The sequence below is a fragment of the Cornus florida genome, unplaced genomic scaffold (genome assembly GCF_030987335.1).
Source record: "Cornus florida cultivar Cherokee Brave unplaced genomic scaffold, ASM3098733v1 CherokeeBrave_3.0.0_Hap2_Chr06, whole genome shotgun sequence".
NCBI classification, from domain to species: Eukaryota; Viridiplantae; Streptophyta; class Magnoliopsida; order Cornales; family Cornaceae; genus Cornus; species Cornus florida.
In genome coordinates, this window is record NW_026775576.1 from 40185976 (window position 1) to 40199921 (window position 13946).

The window sequence follows — 13946 nt, forward strand, 5'->3', positions numbered from 1 at the left end:
ACCAATCACATTAGGTATAAGCCGGAGAGGAACCTTCATTATAACCTATTATTGATGATGGCATATTTTGTTGCGCTCATCATTATCTTTAGGGCCTCACCCTTTCGCTTCGAAAAAATCCCATCACGTAGATAGTCTTCAATGGGGTCTATCCAATAGGGTTCTCTTGGCTCTCTGGGGATCATTATGACTTCATTTGATCGTGTTATGTTAGGTTCCTCCAAGACATCAATCAGGATTACTCTAACTAGATTCTGGTTGGCTGTCGATGTTGAGCAAGCTAATAGACCAGCTTTGGTGTTTTTCCCCTTTGTTATTTAGAGGAACGATATTTGTTCAAAGCGAGACGAGCCTCCCTGCTTCTGTGCATGCTGTTATGTTATAATCCTTGGAGGTTTAATCACCTATGATCTGTTTCACAATAAGTTGTGAGTCACTAAAACCTTTAAGTTTTTTACCTGGAGTTTTTTTGCTAGCCGAAGTGTGATACCCCCGTATTTCCAAGTGTAGGTTGGCCAGGCACATACTCGAAAACCTAGGGATATAAAAAACAATTAATAAATTAGCAAGCACAAAATACTAGAGGAATACAATAAAATAAATAATAACACTATAAAGGGAAAACTAAAATAATAATTAATCATTACTTAAATAATAAAATCTCCATAAGTTACATCTCCACAATAAAATTAATCTCCAAAACATACAACTCAATATAATTAAAATAAATAAAAACAATGAAATATTAATAAATAATTTAATATTTAAACACAGCAATGACATATAAGCAATTACATTAAATGAACAATTAAAACATTAACTAAATAATCAAACCAACATACCAATAAAATTAAACAAATAATTAAATAATCACACAATTAACAATTAAATGAAATAAAATCCAATTAAAACAATAAAATAAAATAAAATAAAATAAAATTTCTAAAAATTAAGGGTATTACACGAGGGCCTACTAAAAGGGCTTCGTATTCGGCTTTATTATTGGTGAAAGAAATTCAAGTCCAACAGATTGATGGAGTTTCGTGCCTTCGGGTGTTCTGGTTTTGATGCTTGCTCCTACCCCCATTCGATTTATTGAACCATTTATGTATAGTCCTCATTGAGGCTCTTCAAACAAATTTTCTTTGTATTCAACTTCATATTCTAAGAAGAAGTCAGCAAATGCTTGGCCTTTTTTGTCTGTTCGGGGCTCGTAGGTGATATCAAAGGAATTAAGCTTGATGACCCATTTTGTTATTCTTCTAGATAGGTATAACTTTGCAAGGGTTGCCCTTATTGGAAAGGTTGTGGGCACAATGATACGGTGTGACTCAAAGTAATGCCTTAGTTTCCTCTTCGCCTGTACTAGGGCGATAATCACTTTTTCAGCTTTTGAATACTTGGTTTCTAGTTCGGTTATGGTTTTGATGGTGTAAAAGATAGAATACTACAAACTTCCTTTCTTTTTCTCTTACTAAGGCCACGTTAGTAGCGATTATTAACACTACTAAGTACAAATATCAGATAGACTTGGTGGATTGGACATGTACTACTTCAGCTTTATTAGGGCTTATTACAACTTGCATTTCTAGGCTTCATCGGATTTAATGTGTATGACATCGAAGAATGGTTTACATTTATCTGAGAGCCTGGATATGAATCTGCCAATGGCTACTATTTGTCTAGTTAATATCTACACATCCTTATGAGTTTTGGGTTTTTGTAATACCTTAAATTTTAAAAAGATTTAAAAGGATAGTCTCGGCATTTTAATAAAAAAATTTATTGCATTTTTATTTGTTTATTTGTTATTGGCATGTTTATTTGAATTAATTGATTAATTATTTTATTTGTTTAACGTGTTTATTTAATTGTATTTTTATTTTTCTTTAATTGAATTAATTGTTTTATTATTTTTCTTTAATTGAAGTAATTATTTTAATTATTTAAATGAGTTAATTGGATTAAATTAGGGTTTTATTAATGTTTAAATTAGGTTTTACTGTTCTTTTATGTTTCACGTTGCGGCCGGCTAGGATTTAGTTAGTGTTTTCTGTCTCTAATTATAAGTGGACTAGGGTTTTATATTAGCCTATAAATATATGGTGATATGTCTGCAAATGGGTTGTAGAACCTATTCACGAACAAAGATATAGAGAGGGAATTGTGAGAAAAATAGAGAGTTTACAATCAGGGTCGGTTGTGAATTTAAAGGACGGACCTAGGAGGAGGGAAGGTTGAGAAGTAGGAGGTTGATAGTAATCGGACGTCGTCGGAAAACTAAGGAAGACGGCGACAAGGTTTTTGATTCAAAAATCTCAAAGGTAAGTCTCTATTCTAACTATTTCCCTTAAACCTGTGTTTTGTGCATGCCTAGGTAGACTTCAGGGTTTAAATTAATTCTAAAAAATATCTTTTATGCATATTTAAACTATATTTAATTTCATTGAATTAAACTGGTTTGAGATTTCTTAAAGTTTTTAACGGAATCCTGCTGTCGTTGATTGTAAGCTTTGTTTAATTGATGTCGTTGATGCATATTGATGTTTTATAAATAATTTGGGATATTAATTGAATTCTAGAACAAGTAATAAAAACATTACAGAGGCTCTAAGTATCGCAGGAGGCGAAGAAGACGAAGGAAAAATGGACGACAGCTCTTAAGGGAGAAAGAGCAAGCTCCTAAAAAGAGGGAGCTAGCTCCCTCAAGGAAAGAGCCGGCTCCCACATGGAGGGAGCCAGCTCTCATCACCTTAAAGCAGGCTCCCAAGGATGGGGGGCTGATGAGTGTTGAAAAGTGCACATTTAAACCCCTTAAGCTTAGGTATTTTAAGACATTTATCTATCTTACTTTCCCGTTTTAGACTAATTTCGTGTTATTTCCCTTTTTAGGTGCTTATGCCTAAAATAAGCTAATTCAGCCAAATAAGAGCTTAAAAGAAGCTAACTCAAGCTGGATCGAAGAAATGAGCAAAGTGGAAGCAGATTGAAGCAAAGTATGGGATTTAGCATTCGATTGATCACAAGTACACTTTGATCGATCGAAAGTTCATCGATCTAGACATTTCAAGATGGATCCAAGCTCTTTTGTCCTTATCCAAAGATCCCAAAAAGTTCGATCGATCCAACAATTCTCAGATCGATCGAAAAGATTCCATCTTATCCTGTTGTACCACCCAACTGACCACTTTTGTCTCATTCCCCAAAATATCTCAGATATGTCCTTATCCAAAAAGGCGCCGCCATGGGAGGATCGATCTAGCCAAAGTTTGATAGATCTCAGCTATATTCGATTGATTTCATCACAAGTTTGATCGATCGAACTTCCCCAAGTGCGAGAAAATTCAATTTCCAGCTCATTAAAAGTTGTCTCATATCCAATTATTGGAAGGAATATTGGTGTACGAGCCCAGGTCATTGGGGGTGACATTTGACCTACCTATATAAGGAATATGAGCCACTTTTACAATAGGACTTTGGACACAATTTCCATATTATACTCTTAGGGAGGAGGAAAAGAAGAGAAGAGGCTAGAGACACAAGCTTGGAGTTCTTCCATCAACCAAGAAGAGGAGCAATTTCTACTATAGAGTTAGCCCTTGAGGGTTAGAGGACACCATTCATGAGTGGCTAGACATCTTCTTGGGGCTAGAGTTAGCCCTAAACATGCTTTCTACATCTTGATTTATGTATTTTTGAGGGGATTTGTATTGTAAGATATGTTTTGACATTTTTATATACATAAATCTTGTTTATTCAATGATTTGTGTGGTTTAATGCTTCCAATTGATCATTTCATTCTATCTATATGTCTATGTATGCTAGAATAGATGTTCATGTGCTTGTCTCTAGATTTTGTGTTATTGATGCATGTCTATGTGTATTGATGCTATGGATCTAGAGATTGTCAAGACATAGTACTTAATAGAATGCTCTTGTGGTTTATTTGATGGTTCATACTCATTTCTTGATGGATTGTGCCTCTCCCTTAGTTTAGTTAGTTTAATTTCATGTCATTAGCTTAATTGTAGTGTAGTTGTAGTTTAGATGTTAAATGGGAGGACAATCCATGCTTGTTGTTTGTTGTTTCATACTTATGAATGCAAGTAGCATATTTTTCTAACCTTGTGGTGTGTTTGGATTGTGAGCTTAATGGAAGGATTAATGACTTAGTTTAATATATTGTGCTTTTCACTATGTTGCTTAGACAATGTATACTTAATTGGTCATCCATGTTAATTGAATCAACCAAACACTCACACCCCAATATTGCAACACATGTTTTTCCCTCATTAATCATTCATTAAGGGTGTAGAAAAGTTATGCTTAGTGGTGATCTCTAAACCCCAAGATCTTTCTCTCTTATTTTCTCTCTATTGCATTTAATTGTTTACTTTAGTTTAAATTGCATTTTAGTATAATTCAATCATCAACCAATCTTTTGATCACTCGACCTACTAACCCTAATATCGATTCCACAACCTAATACGACCCACCAATCCATTGCGACGATCCCTACTCGCCCTAACTATATTTTTAGTGAAAGGTAGTAGTGGCAATTATAAATGTAAAACTTGGCCACACTCATCTTAGTCCACTTTGCAAGCTTCAGTGGTCTCGCGGCAAGACCCCACCAAGTTTTTGGCTCCGTTGCCGAGGATTGATTGAAGGCAACGTCGTATTTGTGGAATCAATTAAGAATTAGCACTCTTTTGATCGTGTCTTTACTTTATTTTCATTTTTATTTTGGTTACTTATTGTGTTAGTTCTTGTTTGACTAGGTGTATTAAGTTAGAAGGTGAGCAAAGGAGCATTTTAAGCAAAGAGCTAAGCAAAAGCAACGAAAAAGCTAAAATCTAAAAAATTTTGCAAGGCTAAAATTGAAAATTGAATTGAAGTGCTAAAGGACCCTTTGTGAGCTCTTTCTTAACTCAATCTTTAGTTAAATCGTCGGCTCGTGTGGAGGCTTGTATTTCAATTCTTAGATAAATCATGAGCCCACATGGAGGCATTTTACTTTTCTTTGCATGTTGTTTAAGCATGGGAGTATGGGATCATTATATATAGAGATTTGTTGATTGATTTGTTGCGGGGGCAAAGTGTTTGCTTAGTTGATTTCATTGTTGTGTTTCTTGAATTTCATGCGGTCTTAACCAACCCCATCATAACCAATGGAAAATCTAGAGGGTCATCTTGGTTATTTAGACCCAAACTTCATGGAGCATCCTCCTTTCAACCAATTTCCTCCCGAAGTTCAAGCTCCAATTCCTCCAATGATCCTTCGTGATCATTATAATCTTCATGAATACCATGCACCAACTTGCATTATGCTACCTAATTTTGAGGTCAATCAATATGAAATTAAGCCCAAGACCATTCAAATGTGTCCACTATTTTATGGCTTAGATGATGAGGAGTCATATAAACATCTTGATGAATTTCTTAAAATATGCTGCACCATGAGGTATATGAATGTCCTAGAGGAAGTCTTTAAGTTACTTCTCTTCCCTTTCACTCTTAAAAATAAGGCTAAGCATTGGTTCAACAACTTAGGGGAAAATTCAATAACTTCTTGGTTACAAATGCAAAATGAATTTTTAAAGAAATTTTATCCTGTGAGTTTGACCAATGTTATGTGAACTTCTATTTGTGAATTTTCTCAAAGGGAAAGAGAACTTTTACATGAGGCTTGGGAAAGATTGAATGACTTGCTAAGAAAGTGCCGACATCATGGTATTCCATAATGGCAAGTTGTCCAATTTTTCTATGAAAGCTTATCAAACACTCACAAGGACATAATTGATACCTCATATAGAGGATCATATTTTGGAAAACATGAAGACGATCTTTGGTACCTTTTTGAGAAAATGTGTGAAAATTCATTGCATAAATGTCACACTTCTTAGTTGAGTCATGATTCTAATAACAAAAAGAAAAATTTGAAAGTGTGTCAAATTGAAAGTCCAATAGAGATTGTTGCCGAGGTCAAAACTCTAACTCAAAAACTTGATTAATTTTTATTGAGTCACAAGCTGGCAAAACAATCATCTCCTCTTCTTAATCATCATCTTCATCATTCTTGTGAGCCATGCATGACTTATTCAAGTAGTATTGCATATTACTTCCAATTGTCCCCATGGACATGTACTTGATGAACACTATGAATAAGTCAATGCCACATTTGCTCACTGTCTTTCGAATGTTTATATTCCGGTGTGGAGTGAACATTCAAATCCTCTTCAAGCTAAAAATTTTCAAAACTGGTATGTTCCTCCTCATCAAAGAAATAGAGGCTCAAAAGGATTCATCTCACTTTCTTCTTTTCATCAAAGCATGAACCATTTCTCTCATCCTCAAGCTTATAATTCTCAAAGTAGCTCTAATCACCCTCATACACTTTCTAGCAACCCCACATTTGAAGATAAGGTCTTAGTAGCTTTGGGTAGCTTGGAAATGAACACCAATTTGTTGCATTCTCATTCTTAATCGATATCAAAGCTGGAATCTCAAATCGGGATGATAGCTAATGCATTGAATGCGAGAGAAATTAGTAAATTGCTTAGCCAACCCGAAAGGAACCCCAAAGCTCAACATTTTGTGGAAGCAAACTCGACATCGGGGTGTCTTTCCCAAGAGCAAGTGCAAGCAATTACTACTTTGAGAAGTGGTAGACAAGTTGACAATAGGGTTGAACAACCAAGTGAAGATAGTGAACCAGTGCAACCAAAAGTTGACACCCGTCTCGTTTCCAATCCTATTCCTATTTCCTTGGATGAGCATGGCCCTAAAGGGAATTCTCAACCTTCTTCATCATCCCCTCAAGTTGCAAAGTCTTATGAGCCAAATGCTCCATTTCCTTATGCTTTGAAAGAAACTTTGCCTTTTGGGAAGCAAGAGGGAAAAATCCATGACATGATGGAGGTTTTCAAACAAGTTAATATAAATCTTCCACTCTTGGATGCAATTACGTAAATTCTGCCTTATACAAAATTTTTGAAAGACCTTTGTACACAAAAGAGGAAGTGCAAGGGACAAGGCCCTAAAAAAGTGTTCTTAACAGAGCAAGTGAGCTCCATCATTCAACATAACACTCCACCTAAGTTCAAAGATCCCGGTGCTCCAACCATCTCATGTGTTATTGGAACCCATGAAGTTCGTAGAGCTCTTCTTGACTTAAAGGCAAGTGTTAATTTGATTCCTTACTCCATGTATGTCCAACTAGGTTTGAATGAATTGAAGCTAACCTTGGTGGTGCTTCAGTTGGCCAATAGATCTATTAAAACACATAGGGGCATGATTGAAGACATACTCATCAAGGTTGACAAGTTTTACTTCCTGGTTGATTTCGTAGTTCTTGATACTGAACCAGTTGGAAATCCCACCAATCACATCCCCATCATCTTAGGAAGGCCATTTCTTGCTACCACAAATGCTACCATTAATTATAGATCCCGTGTTATGGACCTTTCTTTTGGTAATATGATGGTTAAGCTTAATGTTCTCAATGCAAGTCGACAACCCATAGATGAAGACGAGTGTTGTCTCATAGATGTCTTTGATGAGGTTATTGAGGAGTCTATTCCCACCATGGTCAAGAAACAACCAACCGAGGATGATTTTTCATCTCTTCTTCGGAGGACCCCCTGGTATCTTGTCTACTTGAAATGTATGGTAATTGTGGGTTTGATAATGAAGGGTCAATGAATGAAGTTAATAATATAATGGAATCCATTGCAAGTTTGGATTTTCCACCTTAGAAAGATCCAAAAGAACCTCTTCCTCTACCCTCTAACATTCCACTGGTTCCATCTCTAGTCTCTCCACCTACTCTTGAGCTCAAAAGTCTCCCTCCTGATCTTAAGTATGCCTTTTTAGGTCTGAAAGAGATTCTTTCGGTCATCATATCTTCAAATCTTGAAAAAGATCAAGAGAATTCTCTTTTGAATGTGCTTAAGGACAATAAGGAAGCCAATGGGTGGAGTGTAGTGGATCTAAAAGGAATTTACCCTTCCATTTGTATTCATCGCATTCTTACGAAAGAAGATGCAAAACCTTTTAGAGATGCCCAAAGGAGATTAAATCCAAACATAAAAGAAGTGGTTAAAAAAGAGGTAGTTAAGCTCTTAGATACCGGTATCATTTATCCAATTTCTAATAGCAAATGGGTGAGTCCAACTCAAGTAGTTCCCAAGAAATCAGGAATTACGGTGGCTGAAAATACAAAAGGTGAGGCAATTTCTAAGCGTATCGCCAATTCATTGCGAGGATGTATTGATTACCAAAAATTGAATGCCGCTACTAGGAAAGATCACTTCCCTTTGCCATTTATTGATCAAATCCTAGAGAGATTGGCTGGGTAACAATACTATTGCTTTCTTGATGGCTATTCGGGTTACAATCAAGTAGCCCTTGACCCCTTAGACCAAGAGAAAACCACCTTTACTTGTCATTTCGGCACATTTGCTTATAAACAGATGCCATTTGGTTTGTGCAATGCCCCTGCCACATTTTAAAGGTGTATGATGTCAATTTTCTCGGACATGGTGGAAGAGTATGTAGAGGTCTTTAAACGATTTTTCTGTCTTTGGGTCTTCATTTGATGCATGCCTTAAGAATCTAAATTTGGTACTTAAAAGATGTCGTGAAACAAACCTTGTTCTTAGTTGGGAAAAGGGCCATTTCATGGTTCAAGAAGGTATTGTTTTGGGTTACGTCATCTCAAAAAGGGGAATTAAGGTGGATAAAGCGAAAGTTGAGCTCATTTCTAAATTACCTCCACCTTCTATGGTGAGAGAAGTTCGCTCTTTTCTAGGTCATACTGGCTTCAATTGCCATTTCATCAAATATTTTAGCAAAATTGCTAGACCCTTGCACAATCTTCTTGCTAAGGAAACTCCTTTTGTCTTTGATCAAGCATGCCTTGATGCTTTCCATAATTTGTGTGACATGTTATCATTCGCTCCTATTATGCAGCCTCCCAATTGGTCATTACCATTTGAAATAATGTGTGATGCTTTAGATTATGCCATGTGAGTAGTTTTGGGACAAAGAGTAGGAAAGCTTCCATGTGCCATATACTATGGAAGCAAAACTTTTTTGGTAGCTCAATTGAACTACTCCACTACCGAGAAAGAGTTACTTGCCGGAGTGTATGCCCTTGATAAATTTCAGTCCTATCTCTTAGGGTCTAAAGTTGTTGTCCATTCTGATCATGCTGCCTTGAGACATCTTTTGACAAAGAAAGAAACAAAACCTTGATTGATTAGATGGATTTTGCTTCTTCAAGAATTCGATTTTGAAATCAAGGATAAGAAAGGCACCGAAAATGTGATTGCCGATCATCTTTCAAGGTTATTGATAGAACCTTCCCCTAGCCCACCAATTCATGATTCTTTTCTGGATGAATAGCTCTTTCAAATTTCCAATGGACAAATGCCTTAGTTGGCCGACATTGTATATTATTTGGCAATTGGCAAGCTTCCAACTTCTTGGTCAAAGAATGAGAAGAATCATTTCTTTGCCAACATTCGAAATTATTATTGGGAAGACCCTGTCTTGTACCGTTATTGTCTGGATCAAATTGTTAGGAGATGCATTCCGGAGAGTGAAATTCCAAGTGTTCTTGTGTTTTGTCATACGCTTGCATGTGGTAGGCATTTTAGTGCAAAAAATACTGCCTTGAAAGTTCTTTAAAGTGGGCTCTTTTGGCCCACTATCCATAGAGATGCTTACAATTTTTGTAAGTCGTGTGAGAGATGTCAAAAGATGGGATCAATGTCAAGAAGAGATTTGATGCCCTTGACCAATATCCTTGTTGTAGAAATCTTTGACATATGGGGCATTGATTTTATGGGTCCATTTCCTATGTCCAATGGTTTTCAATATATTCTCCTTGCCGTTAATTATGTTTCCAAATGGGTGGAAGCTTGTGCTACCAAAACAAATGACCATTCCGTGGTTATTCAATTCATCAAATCCAATATCTTTGCTCGTTTTGGTATGCCTAGGGCTATGATAAGTGACGGAGGAAAGCATTTTTATAACCAATTCTTAAGGCATTTATTTCTTATGTACTCCGTTACTCATAAAGAGGCTACTCCTTACCACCCTCAAACAAGTGGGCAAGTAGAATTGTCTAACCGAAAAATAAAGCATATTCTTGAGAAAACGGTTAACACCACCTGGAAAGATTAGTCACGGAAGTTAAATGATGCTTTGTGGGCTTACCAGACAGAATATAAGACTCCCATTGGCATGTCTCCCTATAGACTTGTATATGGAAAGCCTTGCCATCTTCCGATTAAGTTAGAACATAAATCCTTGTGGGCGGTTAAAAAGCTCAATCTTGACCTTGATAAAGCCGGAGAGAATCGATTATTACAATTGAGTGAGTTGGAAGAGATTGAGTATAATTTTGCCTAACTTGGTTGGATTGGAACAATCAGCTTTCATTAAAGGTAGAAGAATTCATGATAATATTCTGTTAGTGACTGATTTGATAAAAAAATTTAGTTTAAAAAGTAGTGGACCTACTATGGCCATTAAGGTGGATCATAAAAAGGCCTATGATTCAGTCAATTGGAATTTTTTGCATCAGAGTATGAAGCTGTATGGTTTTTCTGAGAGATTGTGTAATTGGATTATGAATTGTGTCTACAGCAAGATTTTCAGTGTTGTGTAATGGAGTTCCAGTTGGTTTCTTCGCATCTGGGGGGGGATTAAGACAGGGTTGCCCTTTATCTCCTCTGCTTTTCACTCTCATTACAGATTAATTTTCTACTTTGATGCATGAGAAAATTGTTGATGGTCAATTAAAGGTTTGTAAAATGGTACAGAAGTCTGGGTTTTTGGTCTCTCATGCTTTCTATGCAAATGATTTGTTCATTATGGTTAAGGCTGACATTTCGACTGCTAAAGCTATTGATGGGGTGTTTCAGAAATTTCATGAAGTGTCAGGTCCGGCTGTGAATAAGGAGAAGAGTGCTGTCATTTTTTCAAAGTCTGTGAGGAGTAAAAGGAGATTACTTCAGGTTTTGCAGGTGAAAGTGGAGTCCTTTCCTATTAAATATTTGGTAATTCCATTAGTTAATAAAGGCTTGAGAAGTGCTAATTGTAAGGGGATTTTTGATAAAGTTACTACTAGATTGGAGCATTGGAACACAATTAATCTGTCTCTTGCAGGGAGAATAGAACTTCTCAGGTCTGTTCTATATTCTTTTATGTATCATTGGATTTTTTGGTTTTAAAATTCCATGGGGTTGTATTATTGCTCTTGAAAGGAAGTTCAAAAAGTTTTTATGGAGTGGAAAGCTTGATGCTAACAAGATGTCACAATTAAAATGGAGTCAAGTAACATTACCATATGCAGAAGGTGGGTTTAATCTTCGCAGGATTCTTGATGTTGATTTTGCAGCTAAAGTTGTTATTTGTTGGGATTTTGTGAACAATAAGGAAGCTTCGTGGGTTAAGTGGATGCATGCCAGGTACTTACAACAGGAAAATTTCTAGATTGTTCAGCCTAAAGTGCAAGATTTTTCTATTTGGAAACAAATTCTAGACACCAGAGAGTTCATATAAGAAAATGCAGAGTTTAGGGTTGGAAATGGGACATCATTTAACATGTTATTTGATCCTTGGTGTGTAGGGTTGCCATTAGTTCAGAGATTTAGGGCTGCTATTTTCAGAAATTATGATAAGCAGGCTAGGCTAAATACTTTAATTGTTGATGGAAGATGGTCATTTCCTCAATTTTTTCTAGCTTCGGCTGTTACTTTTATGGCTAATATTGTTGTGAAGTCTGGACAAGATGATATTGAATGGTCTCAGGGAAGATTTAGCTTGAAGAATGTATGGGAAATTTGTCGAGCTAGAGGACAGATAGTGGGCTGGAAGGAGCTTTGTTGGAAATTTTGTAGACCTCGAGCTGCTGTTTTGGTGGTCATTATTCTGCAAAATAAAAACTTATCTTGTTTTAATTTACAGAGAATGAGATTTTCAGGTCCATCTATCTGTCATAATTGTTTCAAGGAGGAAGAATCTAATGACCATTTGTTTTGCAAGTGCTCTTATGTTTTGGAGGTTTGGCAGCAAGTGTTAGATAAGTTGCACATTTCAGTGGTGAGATTTCAAGGTCTAAATCAGTTTGTGGAGTGGATTTTATTGCAGGTTCAGGCCGATTGTCTTAAGTCCAAAATTATGAAAGGAATATTTTGTGTTTTTATCTGGAAATTTTGGATGGAGAGGAATGTTTCTTTGCATGGAGGTTCTAAGGAGCAGGCTTCAGTTGCTGCAAATGTTATTGTTTGGGAAGTCATGCACTTCTTCTCAATTGGATTTGCTGAGTTGATGATTTTATTTGATGCTGCATAGTCTGTTGATGGTAATTGGCTTAGGATTGAAATTTACAGATTTTAGTGTTAATGGGGGCTGGTTTTGCTTATCTAAAAGGGAGTCAGTTCGGTTACAGGGATTAGATTTCTTAATGTGGCGGGTTCCTTTCATCAATGCTTCAGTTGTAGAGGTGGATTGGTTTCATGTTAGACATTTAGTTTTTATTTGCTTTTCATTTGTATGGCTTGGGGCATATTTGTTCTTTTATTTTGAAGCTTAGGTTTGGTGGATGGTAGTGGTTTAATTCCACTTTATGACTTGTATTGAAGATTTTCTCCTCTTGTAATTGTATCTCTTTTGAATATTTATAAAATTCAAAAAAAGTACCGATTCAGGAAAAAAAAAATGCCAAACTCTACAAAAAGAAAGAACTAAAGCTTTTCATGATAAGCACATTGTGAAGAAGTCTTTTGAACCTGATCAAAAAGTTTGGCTCTTCAACTCTAGATTAAAAATCTTTCCTAGGAAGTTGAGAACCAAATGGGAAGGTCCTTATGAAGTCATCTCTGTTGCAACTCATGGGGCAGTTGAAATTCAAATTTTGAAAAAGGGGAACATTTTCAAGGTTAATGGGCAGAGATTAAAACCCTATATTGAGGGACAGGTCTTCCAAAGACATTTGGAAGCTGCACATCTAATAGACCTTGTTTATGAAGATATCTAGGGTTGCAATGCAAAATGGAAGAGTTTTTGCCTGTTCAATCAATCTCAATGAAAGTTTGATCGATCGAACATCATGGCTCCATCCAACCTGCTTCCAATCACCTCTCTGTCTAATCGTGCAAAGGAAACCTGCATATTATAGCTCTCTGTCTGATCGATCGTAAATTCTTTGATCGATCCAGATTCATCTTGGATCGATCTGCAGTCTCAACACTTAGAAAAATTTTAAACCTACATCCAACCTGCATCCAAAGACCTCTCTGTCTCATCGTTCGAACATGTCTGCAGGTTTTTGCATGTTTGATCGATCGAAAAGTTTTTGAGATTGATCTGAACTTGATCGATCTGAACATCTTTGGTTTGACTTTTTCTTCCCTTTTTGAATTTTAAGCTTATTTATTCAAAGCAGCATTATGTCTAGCTAGAGACGTTAAACTTAGCAATCTTATTTTATTAAAAAAAAAAAAAAACTATCATTTTTCACCATTGTGCCCTTATATATAGTCATGCTACTTTTCTATTGGACTTGATCTCATATCTCTCTTTCATTTTGTGTTATATTGCTTTAGAATGCATGATTTGATTATTCTTATCCCATTTAATATTTGATGTGAATTTGCTAGTGTGGTTATTCAAGTAGGTTATTGATTCCAAGTTTGGGGGAGACGTCTTTTGAATTGGGTCATTGCTGGGCTTCATGTCTTTGCCACCACGGTATACTCTTTCCATCTTTTCTATTGTTCTCATTGCACATTGAGGACAATGTGCGGTTTAAGTTTATGGGTAAGGGGACTTTGTTGCATTCTACTTAAGTTGAGACTTAATTGTATGATTGATATTTGGGATCCAATTTAGCTATGATTTTGATCTTTTGAGGACTTTATTACCTAAAA

The 13946-nt window shown here is 36.1% G+C and overlaps 1 protein-coding gene across 1 annotated transcript; it reads left to right on the forward strand.

Annotated features, from left to right (window-relative positions):
- Positions 1–10826: 10826 nt before the first annotated feature.
- On the forward strand, positions 10827–12369 carry LOC132313974 (uncharacterized). The gene is made up of 3 exons (XM_059812906.1): positions 10827–11200; positions 11391–11483; positions 11733–12369. Exons 1-3 carry the CDS (start codon positions 10827–10829, stop codon positions 12367–12369), a joined length of 1104 nt encoding a protein of 367 aa, XP_059668889.1.
- The last annotated feature ends 1577 nt before the right edge of the window (positions 12370–13946 follow it).